General features: G+C 46.1%; 1 protein-coding gene and 1 long non-coding RNA gene across 3 annotated transcripts in view; both read left to right on the plus strand.

Moving 5' to 3' along the window:
* Nucleotides 1-531: 531 nt before the first annotated feature.
* BICDL1 (BICD family like cargo adaptor 1) overlaps nt 532-23,132 on the plus strand; it is a 47,772-nt gene continuing 25,171 nt past the window's right edge. For both annotated transcript variants that reach the window (XM_053993986.1, XM_053993985.1), the window contains exons 1-2: nt 532-867; nt 5,513-5,728. In XM_053993986.1, the coding sequence (XP_053849961.1) occupies nt 547-867; nt 5,513-5,728 (537 nt within the window). In that variant the 5' untranslated portion in view covers nt 532-546. The remainder of the gene's footprint in view (nt 868-5,512; nt 5,729-23,132) is intronic.
* LOC128816385 (uncharacterized) lies at nt 12,527-21,832 on the plus strand. Its single transcript, XR_008439876.1, has 3 exons — nt 12,527-12,706; nt 14,687-14,768; nt 21,659-21,832. It is a non-coding gene; the product is annotated as an uncharacterized LOC128816385 (long non-coding RNA).

The raw sequence follows: 23,132 nt of genomic DNA on the forward strand, positions 1-23,132 counted from the left end.
ACTACAACTCCCAACGTACACTGAGGGTACCTTTAGGACAAATGTTACCCGAGAACATGCCGAACAATCTGAAATTGAAAGCAAGCCCCGGTGGCTGTTGGAAGCTGTAGTCAGCTCTCCGGGGTGAACTACTGAGCACAAAGATCCCGAGAGCTGCTCTGGCTACAGAAAGAGCCCCGCTAGAGCTCTGGGGGAGCGGGAGGCGAGCGAGGAGAACGCGCTGTGTCCCCCGGGGCTGCCAAGTTCCCTCCTTGGACTTCCCCGATGTTTTGGGTGGATTTTTGGCCAGGGCCTGCGGCAGAAGGGGAGAGACCTGCCCGCGGCAGCCGGTGCCAGCAGGACCCGGTTTCCCCCGCGCTACCCGGGCCCGGTGCCGGTGGCGGCGGCTGCGCCGGCGGCAGTGGCGGTGGCCGTGGCGGTGGCGATGCGCTGCCGGGGCCCGGCGCCGGGGGGCGGGGGCCGGGGGCGGCGGCGCTCCCCGCCCAGCCGCCGCAGCCGCGGGCCGGGCGCGGGGGGCGCAGCGGAGCGGCGGCGGCGCGCAGGGCCATGTCGGCGCCGTGCCTGCGCCTGCCCGCCGCCGGGTCAGCACCGGCGGAGGCGGACAGCGCCGGCGGCATGGAGCCGCCCGGGGCCGCCGCCCTGGAGCTGGCCCTGGAGGAGGAGCTGGCGCTGCTGGCCGCCGCCGGGGAGCCGCCGGAGCCGCCGCCCGCCGCCGCCGCCCGCGACCCCGAGCTGCTCTCGCTGATCCGGCAGAAGGAGAAGGACCTGGTGCTGGCGGCGCGGCTGGGCAAGGCGCTGCTGGAGCGCAACCAGGACATGAGCCGGCAGTACGAGAGGATGCACAAGGAGCTCACCGACAAGCTGGAGGTGAGGCCCCGTCGCGCTGCGCCCGGCCCCGGCCCCGGCCCCGGCCCCGGCCCCGGCCCCGGCCCGCGGGCTCTCCCCGCGCAACGCGGCCGCTTCCCCGGCGGGCGGCGGGCGCGGGCCCTGCCGAGCAGCCCACGGGACTCGCTGTGGCCGTGACGGGGAAGAAAGGGTCTGAGCAATGCCTGCGAGGCCTGGGGGAGGCAAAGCTGCCGTTCTCCCCCGCTCCCCCCGGCCGAGAGCCGGCGTGTGGGGCCGGGGCCGGGCTGCAGCACCGCGCTCCGGAGGCTCCTGGGGGGCTGTTCTGCCCCGGGACCACCTGGGAGAGATGTGCGCGGCTCATCTCGTCACAGAAATACCTCGGAAGTTAAATTGACACAGCAGGTACTGAGCTACAGAGCATATGTGACCCTTATGCTTAAGCTGTTGCAGCTAAGGCTTTAGGCATGGCAGGAGATAAGCCCTAACGATACGTCGCTGTTAGCTGTTTGGTATGAAAAATGCCTACAGGTATCTGGAGAGACCTGTTTGCCAAGAACTCGGGGGATTGAGCTATTTATTGATTTTTAATGCTAAAATAGAGCTATTACAAAGAAAAAGACTTGTGCAGGCAGCATTTTTTTTTTTTTGGAACAACTCTCTTGCACAATTGTGAGAGAACCACTGTTATTTACTCTTCCTCATAGGTACTCTTGGAATTGTATTTCTTCCAATAAGTAATAGTGCTTAGAAGTCTGAGGAAAACCTCTCTCACCTTTCTAGAGAGAGTTTGAACAGTGCTGGATTAACATTTACCTTTCAAGTCACAGCCCTAGACCAGTCCTTTCTGCACAGTCCTGCATATTCCTGTATTCCTTCCTCACAGACTTAACATTTCTCAAGTTCAAGAGGATTTGTGAAATTAATGTATGCCCTTTGTTCTCCTGACAAAAATTCCTCTCTCTTATTAAGCTTGTCATTTACCCCAGCTGATCCCTTCCTTTTTGCAGGGGAATCTCTCTGCCTTTGCTATTTTAATAGAAAAATAGTGAAGGTGACATTTGCTCAAATTGTTGCTTAGCGTCTCTGTTTATCAGATGAAAATTTCCCAGAGTATTAAAATTTGCCAGAGTGAATGTTTCCAGGTTGATCTTTAAGCAAGAACAGACGTATGTGGTGTTGTGCTGACATGGTTTTCCTGAGGAGTTGGAGTAGAACCTTTCCTACCATTAAAGGAAAAATGCACAAGTTTAGGTACCCAGCAAACTGCCTCTTAGGGAGTTCAGGAGCCTCAAATACCACTCACTGCTTGCAAAACGTAGAGGTGAAAAGGAGAAGGGAGAAACTACGGCTTTATAGTAGTTTAAATAACACCCCACAAATGTTTACCTCTGCTCTCACAGGCCCATTCGGAAGGTAAATGAAGAGATTGTAAACACAACTGACTCTTCACATGTTTTCATCCCATTACTATCACCCTAACTTCCCAGTGGAATAACAGATTGCTATTTTCCAGGCTACCCATTTGAGAGGAATTTGTGTTATCTACTTAAGGGTCATTTTTTTTCCCACTGGGTTTGGCAAATTTAACCCAGTACTGCTTCACACAAAAAAAATCAAATTTCAACATTAATCTTCTAAAACACAAGCTTGATAATCCCAGCCTATGCAGATTAAATCTCGGCCTCCTCCTGTTGCTACTGAAGTGAATAAAATTTCACAATAAGCTTTTCGATTTCAGAGGAGCAGAGAGGAAGGACCCACAGCTGTTCCCTCCTTCCCTGTGCTGAGAACTTTCTGACAGTGACACAAAGCAAAGTCTCAGATGAGATCCTTGGTGACAACCTGATATAATGCTGTTTAGCTCTTAGAAGGAGATATTTTGTTCCAGTTCACAGTTCAGAATTGGTTACAAGAGCTCAGTGAAGCCTCTCCATTTCACAACAGCCAAGGTACTGGTCTGCTTGTTGGGTGCTTTGCCTCAAGATTAAATATGTTCTAGTTTTGTGGGTTCATTGCTGAGGTACAGCATTCCTGCGTACACTTCCTCTGGCAAACCTTCCACTTCACAGCCTGAATTTAAATTCATTTCAAATCATGAAATTGAAGTTCTGTAATAAATTCTGATATGTGATCCTAGACAGTTTTATCCTCTCTAAGGGATTAAGACAGTTAATAGTGCTGTTCCTCTGACACAGAGGAGCCTCCTGTGTCCAAGCATTTTACAGTATGAACCCTCTTTATCAGCTGGGAAACTCCCCCTTGCTTTCATCTCTTCAGATGAGGACCAGCCCAGCTCAGTTAAGTTGAAGAGAAGCTGTTTTCAGAAGAAAACATCTTCTAGAAAGCTGTGTAAAAATCAGTGAGCAGCTGGTGAATGGAGAGATGCTCAGGAAACAAGAAATTCCCCTACTGAGGACAGCAGTTTGCCCTATCAGCACTATGTGCAGAAATCCCCTCCAGACTGCAGCCCTGCAGGTGCTGGGGGCAGGCCAGGAGAGATGGCTGCTGACAGAAGCAGGGGAGACCACTCAGCACATCCCATCTGGGTTATCCTCCTCTTTGCAACAGCCTCTCCGTGCCCCACTGCTCTGTTCTGGTTTCTCTGTCACAGCAGAATAAACTTCATATTCTTCACCTGCTTCTAACACCAGCCTTTGTGATGGTCATTTATTGGGCCTGTGTGTAGTGGAGATTTTCTTTTGCAGTGAAAGACTAAAGTGCTTTTTAAATGATTGACAAGGCTTATCAGTGGCTTCTAAATCACATTTGGGTGTCTGGGGCACTTCAGCTGCAGTGCTGCTTCTCAGCAGGCTGAAGTTCCACTTACCATTTACAGAAGGCCCTGGATCTTTCTAAACGTTGCCTAGCAGTGAAAGAGGCAGAGTTATAAAAGACAGAATTTTCAGTGTGCTGCTGAAAGTGAAATTGTGGCTGCTCCAGCCACACTTGGACTACAAACAAGATGTCTTTGCAATGGTTGTCATGGGCCAGGTGCTGGGATCTCATGCCTACCTATTGCATTAAAATATTTATATTACTGCTTAGCTCTCATTTGCAAGAATGCTCATTCTGTTAGTGTCTGAAACATGGGGAAATCCCCTACTATAGGCCACTGTTTTTAATCAGCTTTCCCTCATATTTAAGGGTTTTTCATTAAAGTCTGGAATTTGCAGAAGGATTTGAAGGGCACAAGCACTGTGCTGCTACACTGAGCTGGAAGGAGCATAGGAAAGGATTTGGGGATCAGGTGAAGAAAGAGAAAACATGGCATCTGTGTGGCAGAGCAAAAAAGGGTGGAAGATTAGCAATACACAGGCCAGAGGCTGGAGAGGTGCTGGAGGGTTTTGACATTCAGACCTGCTTGGGAAGGTGACAGGGACCCTGCCAGGGAGGCTGTGTGTCATCAGCAATAGGCACCCAGGGGAAACAGCCCCCTCACAGCCTGTGTTTCTAACAAGCAATAAAAAGCCACTTCACATAAATGCAGTGCAATTTTCTTTTCCGCCTAGCAGGTTTATTTTCCCCTCCTATCAGAAGTGCCATGGGAATTGTTCACTAGGGAACAATTCACCTGGGAGTAATAGGCAAGTGCTACCAGTGTTTGGCCCAGTGGGTTTCTGTTCTTCTCTAAGACATATTCCTTAAAGACTGGGGAATCTGATAGAGAGTAGCAGGAGATTTTTCTGGGGATCAGAGGACAACCAACAAGGAGAGGACTCCCATTTTTCAGGTTTCCCTGCTAATCCTGGGACGTGCCCATGTCCCCAGTCTGTGACTGTTCTGAAAGTAAATGTGTGTCTTCAGTCACCAAGGGAAATTCAAGCTCAGGGTTTTGGAGCAGGGATTCTTTCAAATGGGCACAACATAAATCTGCTTTGACCTGATTTGCAGCTCTGTTTCAATCAAGCCCTCATTTAACTAAGCCCGGAAAACATGCAAAAGTTTCACCAGATTTGTGCTGTCCCTCATTTTCCAGCCAATCCAAAGCAGAGCAGAGTCTCCAGAACTGAGAGTGGTTTCTAAGAAACCTGAATCCAGAACGTGGACGTACATAATGTCTATAGCAACCAGTTCATTGCATCCATTGCCATTCCAGAGCGGGTTGCATCAAACAATGGAGTTACTGTGCACTATCAAACTCTCAGACAACTAATTAGGTCAGGAATAGAAGGAGCAAATGGATAGATGATTCAACTGTTGTTCATGAGACCCATATGACAACAAGGATGCCTCATCTACATTCCTCACCAACAGTAAGGGTATACAGTTTGTGTATTTTGACTATAAAGGCAATTAAAAAAATTATGCCACTGACCACTTTTTTTTTTTTTATTGCTTTGGAGTTAAGCTGGGCTCTGCTAAATCAATTGCTCTGTCTGACCTATATGTCTCGCCTATTGACATGCAGCCTACTTTACTCTTTTGGCAGTTATTTCAGTAAAAATTCAATGTGCTGAACTCCAGTGGCCAAGGACAGGCCAATTGCTGGAAATGGAAAATGGCTTTGGTGCCAGTGACCTGCCCTGATGTGGAATTGTCATCTCCATGGCATTGTCACGCTCTAGCACCATCTTCTTTCCTGCACAAGGTTTTAGCCCTAGCACAGAGGAGGAAAAGGAGACATTCACCTTTTTTCCCTCCTTTCCTAACCTCCCCCATAATGTAGCACCTGGAACAAGAGAAACACGAATTGCGGCGGCGATTTGAGAACAAGGAGGGAGAGTGGGAAGGAAGGGTGTCAGAGCTGGAGAGCGACGTGAAGCAGCTGCAGGACGAGCTGGAGAAGCAGCAGGTCCACCTGCGCGAAGCCGACCGGGAGAAGACGCGCGCTGTCCAGGAACTCTCCGAGCAGAACCAAAGACTCCTGGACCAGCTCAGTAGGGTGAGTCAGCTGGGTGGCACAGCTGGGCAGGGGACAGGGTCACAGCTCTGCTGTCATCCCCCTCTGGGGCAAAGGAGTGGGAAAACTCCAACTTCCAGGGAAACAAACGGTTCTGCCTCTGGTCAGGTTACACAGGTGTCGCTATAAGACATGCTGCCTTTAAACTGATTTTACACCTCTAAGGAGCGATGCATTTCTTTGGCAAAACAGTTGTGTTTCTGGGTTGAGTGGTCATTTACTGCATAGTTATCTCTCTCAACTGTTCTTGTATCTAGAACTGATTTAGAAAATCTGTTTATAATTTACTAATAGGCTGAACAAATGTAGCATGTAAGAAGAAGGCTAATCTGCAACAGTGGGGTGAAACGCTCTTTGCAGGTCTCCCTTTTTTGAGATACATTGGCTGTAATGTTGTAGAATTGAACATACCATGTCATTCTCAGATGGTGTGTCACTACAGATAGTTTTGCCATGGTTAGATGTGTGAGAACCTACTGAAATTCCTTGGAATGCCATGTTTCATCAAAGAGCTTAACTTGCCTCTGAATGAAAGAGGATTTATAGTGAAGCTGCTACAAATCAGCCTAATTGGCTGAATACTTGCAGCATGAGTTTCTTTCTGACAGCAAAAGAATTAACAGTTTCTGCCTCCTTCCCACAGAAGTTAACCTGTCTTCTGGAATTAAGAACCTTGATTATTTTTCCTCCCCACTGGACAGTTAGTACAAACCAAAATTTTAATGCTTGAGAACATAGTCCAGCAGACGAAAGCATTTGCTTGTTATCAGTTGCTTATTCCCAAAATAGCATACAACAAAAACACACACACACACAGAGATTCAGGCTGAAGAGGCCCACCTCATGCTGTAAGAACATCTCTCAGACTAAATTCTGTCAGAGCTGAGTCTCTGGGGCTGACACGAGGATTTTGCCTATGAGAGGGTGGACGCCTCAACCACAACACTAGGATCAGAGGACTTTGAAGAGGGTCAGATGTACAGGTCTTCACTCAAGCTGTGTATGCAGTTGTCCTGTGCCTCTGGAGGTGAGAAGAGCTAGTGTTGAGTATGACACTCTGTAGTGACACTTGAGGAAATCATTCCTTATTCCACTGTAGGTTTTTCTTGTCAAGGATTAAAAAGTCACTTATTCCAATTTGGTTAACTGGCTTAAAAAAAAAAAGAGAAAAAAAAAAAAAAAAAAAACAAACCAACACCTCATCTTCCTTAGCTCAGGAATGCTGCTAAGTTTATCCACATTTTAAAAGCAATGTGTCCCAAGTGAGCTACAGATCTTTTACCTTTTCTCTGGACAGAGCATATTCCACATGCACCATGGATGAGAGTTTCCACCCAAGATTGCACAAGCCCTGTGTTATGTCAGGTTTCTTATCCAGGACTAAGAACTTGGCTCCTTCTGTGTATGTATGATTTCTGTCACTGACTGGGGAATGTAAGATTTGTTATTGTCCCAGCATAAGCATAAACTGGAAGAACAGACTAGAAGATAGGAGAGGCAAAGCAGACAGCTTGTTTTGGGCTTTTAAACCACATGGGATTATCCTCACATGATACTTGTGCTACAGGAACCTCTCACAGCCAGATACTCAGAAAGCCATTCCACAAAGCCTTGTCAGAGGAACCACCAAATTAAGTCTACCAGCATGTGGTGTCCAAGCATGGGTTTTTTCCCTTAACTCCCTATTAGTGCTAGAAATGGTCTTCACTGACCCACTTCAGAATTGCCACATTCAAAAATGCTGAGTGTTGGTGCTGCCCTTCCCATTCCAGCCCAGCCCTGCTCCCAGCTTGGAGGACAGTTTTTCTCCAATGCAGATAAGCTCTGATGGAGACAGAGCTGATGTTTGCCGAGGCACGATTCAGTGCTCATTGAGTTTGTCACCTGGCCAAAACTTGCCAGAAACTCAAATACAGCAATATATTTGGTATAGCAAGGGTGTAAACAGTCTTCCCACAGTCAGGAAAACCTGGACAAATTGAAAGAGACTAGGGAACAATCTGTTGTCATTCTCAGGGCTTTAGCTGAGGCTTTTTAAAATCTCAGCATTATATTAGCACTTGATTCCTGCTGCTTAATATTCCATATTTGCTGCTCCATAGTGTATTTGCAGTCTCACGTGCCTGGTCTCTCATTCTGAAGAGGTTAGATATGTAATCCCTGAGGCAGTGGCACTGCCTAAACCCTGCACCCATGTAGTTCTGGCTCCTGTTACCATTTAGGCTTCCAATTAATAAAAAGGACAAACAAGAGTAGCATGGATGTGCTTGCCCACAGCCATACTGACATAGGCTGGAGTCTCTCCTGGGATCATGAACTGAGCACTGGGAGAGGAAAAGTCCTACAAAGAGGTGCTGTTACAGCTTCTGTGACCTTTAAGGTGTTGCTGGTGTCCTCCTTGTGTTCCTGGTTCTTTGTGTCACCGTGGGTTGTTTGGGAGCAGAGGGTTAAGAGAAATCTGGAATAAGGTGATGAAAGCCTTATTCAGAGCCTCAAGTCTGCCCCATCCAACACTTTATATCCTGCTTCACTCACAGGACACAAAGACAGGCTTCTCTCTGGTAGAGTCATTCTACACTAGAAGGTACTGGCTCCTTAAATTTGAATTTCTACAATTTTTAGCAATTAACACCTCGTGGCCCCACTTAACAACACTTGATCATCTCACTCCTGGAGAAGGTATCCCCTTGGCACTAGGCTCTGTGTGTTGAATGACAGCCTCAGGAGCTGCCAGCCTACATGGTCCTGCTTGTTTCTTCTGGATTTCTGGATTTCCTGGGCTTTAGCCTCTTTTATCTCAAAGCAGGGCAGCAGCCACCATCTCCTTCATCCTGCCCCTCCTCCTTCCTGCTGCTGCCATACTTTCACCAACTAATTAGTCTTTAGGACATTTTTTAAACTCTGCCTTCCCCAGAGATGAAAAGCCAACACATACTCACTTTGTCTAAACCTGTCACTAATGCCAACCAGCCAAGCACACACACCCACACAAGGACAGCAAGGGGACCTGTCTTGCAATTAATTCCTGGGACTGAAAAAATCCACCGTCAGTTTTAGCAAAGACTGGTAAGGAAAACTCAAGGATAGGAATGTTAAGTCTGTTCCGGTATCTAAAAATTAGCCTCTTGCCTCTGTCACCAAGGGGCTAAAATAAGGTCCTTAAAATGGTTTGAGGTCTTCCAATGAGGTGGTGATATAGGAGAACTTTAAATATCTAATAATAGTAAGTAGGCTATAAGGAACTTTGCCTTCTCTTGAAATATAGCCCTTGGTTCTCTGCTTTTAGCAGAACAAAGATACTGCCCGAGGTTAGAACAGCATTAAACCATAGGGAAAATCTGGTTTGCTGGACTGGGAGCACATAGTGAAAGACGTGATTGAAATGCCAAAGAGCAAGTTTAAGACCTCCACCATATTTTTTAATTTGCTACATGATGATTAAAGTCCCTTCTGCACATTGCTTTGATTTCCCTCCCCCTGCCTCAGCACAGCAAAGGGTGCAGGAGCTCTCAGCAGTGTGTCCACACCAAGCTAAATGCCGAGTTTACCAAGGAGAACTGTAGAGCTCCTCATGAGCGGTGTGCCAGGGTACAAACCACTCACCAGAGCTGCTCAGAGCTAAAGTATAGGAGGCAAAGAACAGTTCTGCTGAGAAAGTCAAGGCTTGGGAATTATTACATGTTCTGTTTCCAGCTCCTTCAGTCTCTCCCATCTGTTTCAGTTCCCCACAAGGATAAAAAAAGAAAAGAGAAAAACACAAAAACCACAATCCTATGCCTTCTGTCCTTTTATGGGGGAGTGTGTATAGGGAAAGGTCTCCTCTTACATGTGCCCACAGCAGGTAACACAGCAAGAGTCCTGTCCTCACCTTTGGGCTTCTAGGAGTTACTAATATACAAATAATAATAACACCCAGTCATCTTCCTATAATGAGGCAACATATTACTACTTTGTCAGGAAGTGAATGAAAAAAGATTTCCACGCTGTTTCTGAGTGCCTTCACCAGATGGCTTTCCCACACATTTCCTGCTCCCCAGCTCTGGCTCCTGGAGCTGTTTGCTGCGTGTAGCTTGGGTGAGGCTCATCCTTCTGGGTTCAGCTGGGCTTCTTTTATGGTTCATGGAGCACTGGGGAGCGATTTCACAACGTCAGGCTCAGGTAGTTTTTGCAATGCAAATCTGTTTCCCGGGGCAGTGGCAGAGTGTCATCTTGCACTGCTGAAACAGCTCCTTGTGTTTAGAGGAGCGCTGGGCTGCTGTGGCATCCCTCAGAGGGGCCCTCAATCACCAACTCCTTAAATTCACTCAGCATCTAGAGCCAGCATGCTGCTACAAAGAATGAGGTGTTTCAGTCAATCCCTCTGCTGCAGCAAGAACAGGAGCAGCCAGCCCACAATTCTCCAAAGGAGGTATTATTTACAAACCACAAAACCCTCCTTTCAGTAATATTTCAGTTGAAGTTTCTCACTTCATGCTCTAACATGCAGCATGTTAGAGAACTGGGAGGCACTGCCTGGCTTTGCTTTGAAAGAAACAGGTTTTTATTTAAGAACAAGCTGACCATAATGTATTCTCCTTTCCAAATTACTTTTATTTTAAATGCATCCTTTTATGGTCAAGAACACACAGGAGAGGCAGTTCTGTTGTCAGGTATTTATTTGAAGAGATTTTTCTGAATGCTTGGTTGCTGGGTCTATCAGCATAGGAACAATGTTAGTTTTAAGAAATTCGGATTATTCACTGAAAAAGAAAGTTATTGGGAAAAGTGTGCTGGGCAAGATGCACTGTTTTTCCCATGCCAGAGATTTTTAGCAGTTACACTATGAATTATGTCTTTAATTCCTTATTTTATCTATACAGGTGCTTAACGCAGGCCTCCTTATGTTTCTTGTTTATTAAGTTGTCTCCAATAGCCCAGCAGGGTCTATTGGGAGCTCCATCCTTAGTACAGAGGCAAGACAGGCTGAATTTAAGTCCTGCTTTGGGGGGGTTTATTTTTTACCAGATAAAGATCCTGAGTGAACCTGGGCTAAAGAAGAGTTGCTTTTACTATCCTTACATTTCAAGGTGCAGATCAACCACTACACTGAATTATTTTTCATAAAAACTCTCTAGTTTTTGCTCTCCAAAGTGTTTACCAGACCTATTCAGTGAGCAGCTTATTAGTAGGAGCTCTACACTGAACTCCTCAAGCACGGAGTCCTGAGTAGCAAATCTTCACCTGCATCACCACTGAGCAGTCCAAATTCACTGGAAGGGGAGATTGCAGGAGAAAAGGCAGCACTGCTTCCTGTTGAAGGGGCTGAAAGACCTGCTTGTCATGGCAGCTTTGGTGGTGCTGCTCATTCCTTGGGGGAAGAAGGCCTTGAGCACTGTTTTGTGCCTGGCATAAGGCACACTTGTGTCACACATGGTGAGGTGAGAGGAAACAGACACCAGCACCAGACAGCCAAACAGTGATTCCAGCAAACCTCCCAGTAACCTCATTCCCCAGCTCCCCACCCCTCTGGAGCATCAGCAGATCCTCACGCCACATAGCCAGATCCCTGATCACCCAGGGAATACTAATGAGAAAGGCTCCTTCTCTCCAGTTGCTTCTCCTCTAGCAGAGAGCACTTGTTAATAATTCAGCTTCATGCCACATCAGGCCTGGAGTGCTGAGGCTTTCCATGCTACAGCTGTGAATAGAGGACGTGACTGCAGCTGCGTGTTCTCGCCTGCACAGTCCTTCAATGAAATGATTCAGTGCCCTAGAAGGTAATGGAGAAACACCTTGAGGTCACTGCTGAGTGGCACTTACCCACCATCCCTCTGGGAGAACAAGGAGAAAGGCTCATCCCTCTGCTGAGAGTCAGTCCAAGCCTGCAGCAGCAGTTAACCCCATTTTAGGACACACAGAGTTTTGGGACCCAACAGGAACAGGGCCATGCAGACATCAAGGAATAAATACAGGAAGTGCCAAAGTAATTTCAGCAAACATGAGGGGGAGCACCCCTACAGAATTTGCCCAAGGATTTTGCACACACTCATTTAATGAAAGATTTTTACCCTTGAGTCCTTTGGGTGATGAGCACTTATGGAATGGGTAGAAGGAGAATGGGCTGTAGTGGTAGAACAAGGGGGAACGAGGACAAATTAAAATAAGGGAAATTTAGGTTAAGTATTAGAAAGAAATTCTCTCCTGTGAGGGTCTTGAGACACTGGAGCAGGTTGCCCAGGGAGGTTGTAGCTGTCCCAACACTGGCAATGTTCAAAACCAGATTGGACAGGGCTTGGAACAGCCTGGTCTAGTGGGAAAATTCCCTGCCTGTGGCAGGGGAAATTGGGACCAGATGATCTGTAAGGTCCATTCCAATCCCTTAACATTTCATGCTTCTATGAAGGCTGTGCATGGAATAAAATAGGGACTCACGAATAGCAAAGCCCTCCCTAGGAAAAGGATTAAACTACTATTTAGATTAGAAGAAAAAAAAATGTTGCTGTTAAGGTAGTGGAACTACATAAGTCGCTGCTCCTGGGCAAAAGGATGGCATCCCTGGGTCCCAGGGGCTGGGTGGGACCCTCATCCTCCTCTGCGGCAGCAGAGCATCCCCTCCGTCCCCGGGGACCCCTGGCTGGTTGCTGGATGACAGCACGGCGTGTCCCAGCTGGTGATGTTGCCGTGGCAACCGGGTGTGATTTCTCTGCTTGTAATGCCACGACAGCCAGGGACACGCAGGGAGACGCACTTGTGACGTCCGAGGCGGGCGGGCGGTGGCCGCGGCCCGTCTGCCACCGCCGTGGGCTCGGCTCGCTGCCACGACGTGTTCCCTGCCGCCTCTGCATCCCCCGCGGGCCCCTCCCCACCTTTCCTGCTCTGCTCACGGCAATTTCACCCCCAGAATCGCGCTGGAGCTGTACCAGCCCAAGGCAGCATGTTGTCTGTACCATCCACAGTGAGCTCCCGAGCCTGCTGGGACAGGTAAACGTTTTATATCCTGGGTGAAAAGAGCCCCTTGTGAGCAGATCAGTGAGCCCACGCAGGTGACCCTGCCGGGGCTTGGCACAGAGCATTTCCCGGGAGTCCAGCTTGGGACGTGGCACCAGAGAAATGATTGTTTGCCCGAGCCACTGAGCCTGCAGGCCGTGCACGGCTCATCTCCCACCCTCCGAGGCTCTTTGTGCCTGGATGGAGCAGCAGAGGCTGCCCCAGGAGACATCGCAGAGCCACACCTCCTGTCCCACCACCACCCCCTTTGAGCACATCTGCAGGAATGAGTGGACAAACACACGTAGGTGTAAAGCCTTTGGTAGTCAGCCATACACTGTTCTTCCCTGCACTTCAGCTGAGCCCAGCTCATAAGCCAGCTTTCTCCTCTGGCAAGTGGTGCTAGAAGAGATCTCAAAAGTTCATACAAGGCTTCTGTCTTGAGACATCAGCAGCACCACTTATCTGTGAACATCTGAAAGCCAGAATCCAACATAAAACTGAAGCTGAACTTGTCCTGGAGTAAGAAGATAAAATCCTGAATGAGTTCTTTCTTCCTCTCTTGCACTGCACTAAAAATTTTGAGTGGCTATTCTGTTTACATCCAGATTGTGTATTGGAATTGTTTTATTATGCAGTAGCTCAGAGGTAGGAACACATGGGCAGAAGAAATTTTTTCAAACTATTTCTGCTTGTTCACACTTGCTGTAAACACTTCCTCCAGGAGATTCTAGAAAGTAGGACACAGAAGGTGTTTGTATCCAGCCACTGCATTACTAGCTAGAACCAGAGACAAACATGATTGAAAGCTTTGCAAATAGCACATAAGAAAAAACCAATTAAAAGCATTTGATCTTTAAAGACCCATTCTGGGTTATAAAGTTTGCACACCTTATAATTAAAGTCTTCTTTTTTCAAGCAGGCTTGCTTTTTGTAAATGCAGTTCAGTAGACAATAGCTCAAGAGGGAAATCTCTCCTACACGGAGAAGGTTTTGCCAGCTGTACTGGGTGCTCTGATTACCCATGAAATCAGAGGCCTCTTGCAAAACAGCCAAGAGCATAACCAGCATTTTGTTTAGAATGGCATTTAGCAGAACCCAGTTTATTTTGAGCAGAGACATAGGATCAGCAAGACACTCTTGTTGACTTCTGGTGGCCACAGTGCAATACAGAGCTGGCTTGTGCTTGGCAGCACCACCACAGGAATGGGAAATGCCACCTCATCCAGGGACACAACAGTATCCAGAGGCAAGGGTACAACAGAAAACTGACATAAGTCAAGGGACCTGCCTGTCAGAGCAACTGGAGTAAAAGGCTGCTCATAAGCAGCCCAAGGAAGCATTTCATTTGGAGGAGATACAGGCTGGCCTCGCAATCTCAGTAGTTATCCTTCTGCAGAGGCTCAGTTCTGTAGATGCCAAGACCTGCAACAGATTTCCATCATGGATGGGATCCCTGTCAGTGTTTGAGGGGGGACTGCTGAGGTCAGAAGTGTTGGAAACAACTCCATTAACTGTTCTTGCCCTCTCGTAGCTATTCTTGCCTGGAAGGTTCTAATGTTGAAGCATGGAAAGAACATTTTTGAAAGGAGGCACTGCTTGGATAGTTTCAGCTGGGTTATGACTCTACCACGATTAGCACAATAATGCAGATGTGTCATAGATGCAGAGCTTTCAGTTACATGATCTGCTGATGTTTGGGTAACTAAAGCATCCAGCTCATTGGATTTGCCCTTTAAATTGAATCCGTCACTTCCTTAGCACTTCAGTGCACCAAGATAACAAAATTTAACCTTGTGATTGCTTTGTTCTCTACATCCTTTAGTCTGTTCCTGAATCCACTTCCAGACTTGGCACAGTTTTGTAGTGACAGGGGTGCTCTTAGAAAGCTGTTCCATTTGGCAACTATTTAGCCTGAGCTGTTCCTGGTTACTTGTTGACTAAAGCATCATTGTATACTCCGCTGTCTACAAGCTCAGATCCGGGAAAATGGAAGTCTTCTACAATTCGGGTGTAGACCAGCAGATTTGTCACTCACACCAGGACCATCAGACAGGTACAAATCTTAAGACTTGCTGGAGGGAAGGGTCTGTATTTATAGAAGAGATCCATAGTCCCTATTGCTTTTGCAGGTGATGTGTTTCAGGATAAAAACACCCACAAATTTCAAGAGAAGGGCACATTTTGGAGAAGTGCCCGAAAAGCTCTCCATTGTTTCTTTACTTGGTTAGCAAGGGATTGGCATAGATTTTATTGGAACGTCAGGAAACTGAGGCACTGACAGAGCTTTCAATGTAAACCAATGATCAAGACCCTAGTGAACGAAAAATCTCCTCTCCACTCAGGCAGAGTACACAAGAGTTTGAGCTTTTCTCTTGATCTTATAGAATAAGGATGAACTGGGGTAGGGCTTTTTGTTTGTTTTTCAGATGTGGCATAGGAATTTAGTGCTCTGTGTCCCACACTGACAGCATGACAGGGTAAAGCTAGTGCTCAGACATTACTCCTTGACCGAGTATAAGCTTTCCTTATTCTCTGTGTCCCTTACATAAATGGCCATGTGTATTAATTGAAGGATAAAAATTAGACTGATATTTTTAAAAAAAGAGAGCTGTAAGTTTGGCTGAGTAGAAGAGATGGCCCAGAGACTCTAAAAGGTCTCCATCAAAGGAAACTTTTGGGAAGTGGCCAAGTAGACACCAGTCAGGGAGGGCTGGCTAATTTTTGCACTGATACAAGAAGAACTAGGCAAAGTTAAGTCTGAAAGAAGCCTTCTGAGGTTTCCCTTTTATGCAGGCAAGAGTTTGACTAACATCAAGTCATGTCTTCCTGCTATTTATGAATACTAAAGAATGAGGCAGAGAAGCCTGAGGGAATGCTCACAAGGAATGTGTGATCTCAAAGGCTTTAGAATTGACTTGTATTTTAACTCTACATGGACATAAAGTAATGAAAGGGTGAAAACAAATGTAAACAGGGCATTATTCAAAATGCTTGAATAGACTCAGATTTTGTGGAGTCATACTTTCAACAGATTTATGTTTAGAAGCCAAATGAGAAAGCCTGGAATGACCATGTTTGTTTAAAAGAGATCATTGGTAGAATGTAGCAGTGTGATATTTGTCTAAATAACATCTATTGATCAGCTATGAAGTTGCACCAGGTTTTGCCAACTCAAAGTATTCCTGTAGGTTTGCCTCTATTCCAAAGAGATTTATTTCCCTAGGCTTTACTGGATATTGTACTTCACTTTTCACACAAATTCTCCCTAAATGTTGTGCTGCTTAGCCTTTATTTCACTCTCCACCTTCGCACAAGGGACCAGACTCTTAATGAAGTCTAACTCATAAATATTTTAAAGCTTTAAGGGGTCCAGGCAAATGCTTATGAAATTGATGATTTCATTAATGCCACCTCTTCTTGGGGCCCTCCTGTGCCTGAGGCACTGCTGCCATGGACACAGGCCCTCACCCTGCAGAGCTGCAGACAAGGAGGGGTCTCTGAGGCTCAGGCTGCTTTATCAGCAGAAGCTGCAATAAACCAGTTGAGGCATTATCCAATCCAGCAGCTCAGTTAATCTCTGCTTACCCAGATTAACTCTGGCATCACGAGACACAGCCCATCAGCTGCAGACTGGCTCTCAGCATCTCCCTCTTTCAAAGGAGTTCTTTGCATCAGGCATTCAAAACTTGGGAAATTCCTTCTGTCTTCCCATCCTTCTTAATCCTTCATCAAGAGACAGTATCAGAGTCTAAGAAGGTCAAACTGGGGGAGAGGGAAGGAGACAGGCAGCTTTCTCCCTCACTGCATGTCACTGCCTCACCTCAGCACAGCAAGGGGAGATTTGCCCAGTGTGGGACAGCTCCAGATCACACAATTTTAGTGCTCTTGGTCCCAGACATGGGCCTCCTCCAACTTCTCACCTTTTTCATGGCCAGGGAACACCCTGCCAAGGAAATACTTTGCTGTGTGTAACCAATAGTGCAGAAGCCTTTCCAAGCATGAACTTGTTCAAATGAAGGTATTAACTCTCTGGCTTATTTAATCTCCCTAAGCAGAGCTATAAGGCACCTTAGGTCAGAGAAAGTGGCATATTTGCCCAAAATGCCTGCCTAGACCCACATACCAAGTAGGCCATGAGATGCTGACCCTGCCCACAGCTCAGTGAATGTGACACAAGCACCCAGAGCCAGGTGTCTGTGGTGCAGCTGGGCTCACCCTGCAGGGGGGAGGAATGAGCTGGCTGGCTGTAAAGCCATGGACAAAGCACACACACCTCCATGCCTGTGAGTACCTGCACACCACCACCTCCACTCTTCCCTGCCCTCACTCCACTTGGCATCCAAGACCTTTGCATGAGGCACCTGTGAGTATTTCAAGCATGTGGAGTGGACAGTTTTCATTAAGCCTCTGTCAGACTGAAATGGCTTCTTTACACTGTTTATCCTTGTGTATGCTCTGCTGATGCCACAGAGTGCAGGTGGCTGGACAGGGAACTGACAGCACTGCAAAAGCCTTTCTGCCCTTCCCCATGAAGCCTTGGAGTGACTGCCTAGAACAGAGGCTGGACAAAATTAAGAGAATAACAGTAGGTATTTATTAAAGGCCTTCAATAAGTACACCTTGGGCAGTCAGAAGCCTCCCAGAGGCCACACCCAAGATGGATGATGGCCACAAGTTTTTCAAAGTTTGGTCCATTTGCATATAAGGGTTCAATTTCAGTAATGAAGTAATTTACCCCGTTTGCTCCCCCCCAGTTCACTTTTGTTTATACTTTTCAGGGCCTGAGGCTGTAGGGTGTCCTTGAGTTTTAGGCTTAGAGGAATTGTTATGTCTGACCAAAATGTGAAGACAGTAATTAATATTTTATATGGAGTTTAGAGTTATGCACTAATGCAGTAGAGGATGGAAACATAAAGGCTAAAATCTTAAGGCATCACCCACAGCACTGGATGAGGCCACCACAGGATAAAAGGAAAAAACCAAGGCCAAGCTGCTACTGCTTTAATTTCACAGGGACATATTTTGCATGTGTACCAGTCTTCCATATTCATCACAGAAGAGGTAGTACTTCAAAGGCACTCAGATAATCACTTCTTGGTGCATTCCACCAGCATCGTTAGGCAAATGTCCATAAATACCCTTCTCACATATCTTGTTTCACTCAGATTATCCTTGTCTCCTTGGCAACTGTCAGATGATGTATAATGCTAGCAGGGATTAGCCCCAATGAGCCTTATAACCCTCGTGTAAATTCCAACTCTGTGAAGGGACCTGGCCAAAACACTCCTTTCCTGGTAATGTTTAATTGTTGCCATAAACAATATTAAATCTTAGACCCTTTCAGCAAACCTGAGAAAGGGTGAAAACCAAGAGAGCTTTTTAACTGGTAGTATTTGTCTTGTCCTCCAGATAAATAAGTTTGAGACATGAATATACTTGGTGTTTCACAGCTTGACATGTAAAGCTGTATTTTGAATCAGTACTTGAGAGAAGGCTTGTGCTGAAAACTTGGCTCTAATATCTTTATCTCCTTCGTCCCTTGTTGTCAGTGGGATCACACTGGGAAATTCCAAATCCCTGCAGGAGCTTCACAAAGCTATGCTTCACTTTAACCTATTAATTTCTGAAAACTATCTGGAGTTCAGGTCATCACTTGGTATGCACACACTGACATGGGTCGTACTGAGACTTTCTGCCTCTGAGCAAGCAGCTCTGGGTTACACCCTCGTGCCCCACTGCTCAGGCAGAAATGACCAAAGCATCAAGCTTCAACACATGCTGCATTTGCATGAAGCTTGTCTCCACTCCACATGGTGTGTGGGTCTGCTGAAGAAGAAGTTTGGTGTCTCATGTGGCATCCTGGGCACCCAAAGCCAGCTTTTGCCATGTGTGGCACTGACATGAGACCTGTCTCCACACAGGAGATGCAGAGAGTGCCAGTGCATGGAGCTGAGCTGCCCTGCATTACGTACAAGTGTTAAGAGTTGAAGATCTAAGTGATAAAAGCCTACCTGTGCTGCAGCAGTGACATGGTTAAACCACTTGTTCCTTCTTCATCCACTCAGTTCTTTATAACTTTCCAAACCGGGGATATCTGCTCTAATTAATCAGAATAACAAAAAATATCTTTAAGCAGAGCCAAGGAAAGGAGGCTGAAATCAGCACCAGCCTCAGGAACAAAACCAAATCCAGACATACTACGACAGAAATAATAGTATTTCTGTAATTAAGCAAACAAATCTCTGGCACAGCATTGTGTCTAAAAATGAATTCAACAATGTGCCATGGCTGATATCTCTTAGACTGCTCAGCTAGAGAGAGCTGAGAGAGAAGGGATAGAAACATTCCAGGAGGTAGGTCACCAAACAGCCAAGCCAAGGGGTGATGGGGAAGCCAGTGTAGGCAGGGCAGTGACAGGCAGAAGAAAACCCAAGTCCTGGCACAGGCTGGGTAGCAGTGATGCAACCTGATTCTTTTGCATGCTTGTGTGGACCTGTTTGCTCCCCAGCCATCTGCCAGCTCCAGCACACACCTCACTGCATGCAAGACTTGCGAGGAGGGGGGAAAGGGATCAGTGGCTTAAGGCAGGTGATTTTTAGCACTGATAGGATGAAAGCCCTCCTAACTCACTCACATGTCTATGTACTGGCAGAAGCTCTAAGCAGCACCATTTTAGACACTCCAGCACACAGCAGGGGCTCGGGAGATTTAGTACTGCTACCACTGGCTTGTGCACATAGAGAAATTCAGCTACAGCAGCAGGAGTAATAAAAACTGCTGAGAGCTGAATACCACAGTCTCCTCTGTCGCTGGTCACATTACTCTTGATTTCAGGCAGCAAGAGGAAGAGAAAATTAATCATTTATGTGTAGCAAAGCTAGGGAAGATGCCAGTTTAAAATCCTACTGTAGTAGCAGAAGAGATGGAGTAGATCAGCCCACGATTAAGTGCAGGAGAATCCACACACACACTCGGGCAAGGCAGCCCTCTCTGCTGAAGATAGAGTGATAAATGAACATACCTGGAACAAACCTTGCTGCTGGAAAGCAGCAAAGGTTGCCACAGGTAAAGTATGAGCATGCTCAAACAGGGCTTTGAAAATGAAGCACATTCCCAACAGTAACTTGTCAGGGAGTCTCTGAAGCTGAAGAACAGCCACTGCCACACCACTTAAGTTGTGTTTTTCTTGTTCCACTTTACAGCTGTTCCCCTTTTTGGCCCTAGGTAGGGTCAAAAGGCACATGCACAGGGTACATGTCATTGGTACTGACTTCTGCTTAAAACAACAAAGCCAAAAGCAACAATATTTTCCCTAAAGGGCAGCTGTAGGGAAACTCTCCTTGTTTACAAACACTGCCTCTCCAAGACAAATGAGTGAGGGTGAACGGGGAACTTTGGTGAAGGAGGGAAGCATGCTTCTTACCAGCCAAAGCCTCAGCTGTGAAACCTTGACAGAGAAAAGAGATCTTTTCTCAGCATCAAACACAGGACAGGCTGCTAATTCTGTCTGTGCAGCGTTTTCCAGTCTAAGACCTTGAGCAGTGCTTACAGGTTTGCAGGCAGCCCCACACCAGGGCTGTGGGTCAGTCCCAGACCTGCCTGGCACCTGCTTTAGCTCAGCCCAGGCTTGCTGAGAGCTGGCTGTGTCTGCATGGAGTCAGTTGTCAGAAAACAGCAGCCTCTGTGCCAAAAAAACCCCGCAGCTTCAGTGACTCTTATCCCTCTAAGCAGCGTCTTAGACAGTGGGGGAAAGGGCTTTCACTTGAATGACACCTGACCTGGATTTGCAAAACCTGGTACAAGTCTGAGTCTAACGTGTTTGTGCCAAACCAGCTGCCCACAGCCAAGCACAGCTTTTGTAATACTTTCACTGGACTCTCTCCCAGGCAGTTTCTCTTAACAGAGCTGCTGGGATGTTGCTGCAGCAGGTTTTTTCTTCCTTCAATAACACTGCACTTCTTTTCCATCAGAAAAATAGCTGAATACATGAAGGGTTGCTGACTGAGGCATCTTCCCCCATACAGGACCATCCATACTTTATCTTTAGTGATATTCAGATACACTAAACCCTGAAACTCATACAGAGAGGGGCTCTTTCCAGTCCCTGACAATGATTCCCCTGCATGTGTATGATTTGGCAGAGTATAGTATCTTTTATACACCATCCCACAGCATGTGCTGCACCCACCTCATTTTTCAGCTATGTTTCCTCTCCACATCTACTTGCATTATTTTTTATTTCCAAGCACAGCCTGTTGTAGGACTTAAAGTACCAAAATGCCAGCAAGTTTGCCAAAAGCTGTTATTTCAATAAAATTCATGCAAGAGCTTTTTAAAACAAGATGGTAGGAGGACAAAGCTGCAAGGAGATATCCATATTTCCAGACCCTCCCTGCATCCAGACACAGCTGCAGCCATGCAGTCTCTCCAGAGGAGTACCCCACCTGCCAGGCTGGCACCTGCATAACATCTGGCCACTTGCAGAAGTACTCAGAAGCTTCCCAAAAGCTGGGTTACAGGTGTGGTTTGGAAAATATATCTTCAGCTTTGAATACACCTGCTGTGAATTTAGGCTCTGGCTCATACTAGAAATTACTATTGCGTATTTGCCCCTCTGTAAATAAAGCTGGGGAGGTGCAGACTGCTCTGAAGGCCAAGCCCTGCCCTGAGGATCTGGGAATTAAAGACCTAATCCCCTCAGTGTTTACATCTGTGCACTGCACAGAAGGTAAACGTGCTGTGTTCCAGCATCTGCTGCACCTGCATCCACAGGCTTAACCTGGGTGGAAACAGAGCAAAGCTGGGCTAAAAGGAGACAGAATTCCTGTACTTATTACCCATGTTAATGCACTAAGTATAGATTCAGCTTCAGTAGATCAAAGTGCTCAGATGTTATTACTAACACCTGATTGTTTACAAAAGATTGTAATTATCTTTTGTCAGCAATCACCAAGAGCAAGGTCTGCCTTGTGCTCAAAGGCTGCTCCAAAGACCTTATGCTCTAAACAGATCTTTTCATGCTGTCAAGAGGGAGAACAATTCAGATATAGCTGGAGGCTGCCCAAGTACAGGAAGAAGCACTGCTAAGTTAAATGGTATCTCTCTAGAAGCTTTTTGTCTGCAGGTATTCAGCACAGTTCTTTTGTGTTTAGAAGGACAGATAAAATACTAGCTGACCAAGAAATATTTTCAAGTAAAATGTTACTTAACAGCTCCAGAACAATCCTTTAAGAACATAGATTTGTACCTTTTTGAGTGTTGCAATGTGACATACTGCAATATGAGCTTCATGGTTTCAAGTCCATCACAAAGTTTCCAAAACTTTGTGATGGACTTGCTCATTTTTATGGCATTCACTTTCCATGTGTGACCCTATTGCACTTATCCATAGTTAAAATATTTAGTGAAGAGGAAACTTCATTGGAATAGTTGGAAGCTGTAGCTTTCATCCTGGCCAGTATTCACTATAGGGTTTGGGTTTCTTTATTTTCCACAGAAAGCAGCCACAAGTTCTGCTGAATTGGCTATGAGAAATCAGCCTTCTGCCCAAAACACTTGCACATCTTGCTTTAGTCAAGCCAAGCTACAAAAACCACTTCTTAGCTCTTCTTCCTCTCACATTTGAAATAAATTTATCAAGTTTTAAAGGAAATGAGCAAACACACATGAGCACTGTTTTTAAGAAACAGCCTGATAGAAGTTATTTGGAATCACACTTTGCAGGGATTTAAAAGCTAATCAAATATGTCCAGGTCAATCTACCATAAAATTTAAATATACATTTGAGAAAATGTTTTCTCTCTTCCCATCCAAAGACTTCCTGGGAGAGTTTAATATATTTTAAACCAACTCCTTAAATTTTGTCCCATCTTTTTTGGCACTCACTCATTTCACATATATGGGAATGGACACTCCTGTTTTCATGCATTCAGACATGTTTATAACTGCAGGTTTGAGCATCAAGTCTACACACACTGGAAAACTTTTGGCTTGTATTTACTATTAAGAAATCCTAAAAACAGTATATTGTGAGCTTAACATGGTGAAGACATGAAGATTTCAAGAGCAGACAGAGCTGCTAGTTTGCCATCACGTATTAGATATCCCCAAAAGAACTCAGTTAATTTGTTGTGAAATAAAGGGAGGAGAGCGCTTAAAGCCAGAGCAGGAGACTGTAAGAAGCTTAATTATTGTCTCTTTCTTCCAGGCACAACCATTTGGGTTTGAACACCTCCAGGTTTAAGGTCTTAAGACTAAAATTATTTCATAAAGAAATTAATTCAAGAATGGAGATTGGCTGTTCTGACTTCAGGCTACCATGGAAAGACAGCAAAGCCTCTCAGAGCAGGAGGGAATGTTACATTTTTTTGTCTCCACCATTATAGCCTTCTTCTTAATTTTTCAAAAGGTTTTAATG

Source organism: Vidua macroura, chromosome 18, assembly GCF_024509145.1.
Source record: "Vidua macroura isolate BioBank_ID:100142 chromosome 18, ASM2450914v1, whole genome shotgun sequence".
NCBI classification, from domain to species: Eukaryota; Metazoa; Chordata; class Aves; order Passeriformes; family Viduidae; genus Vidua; species Vidua macroura.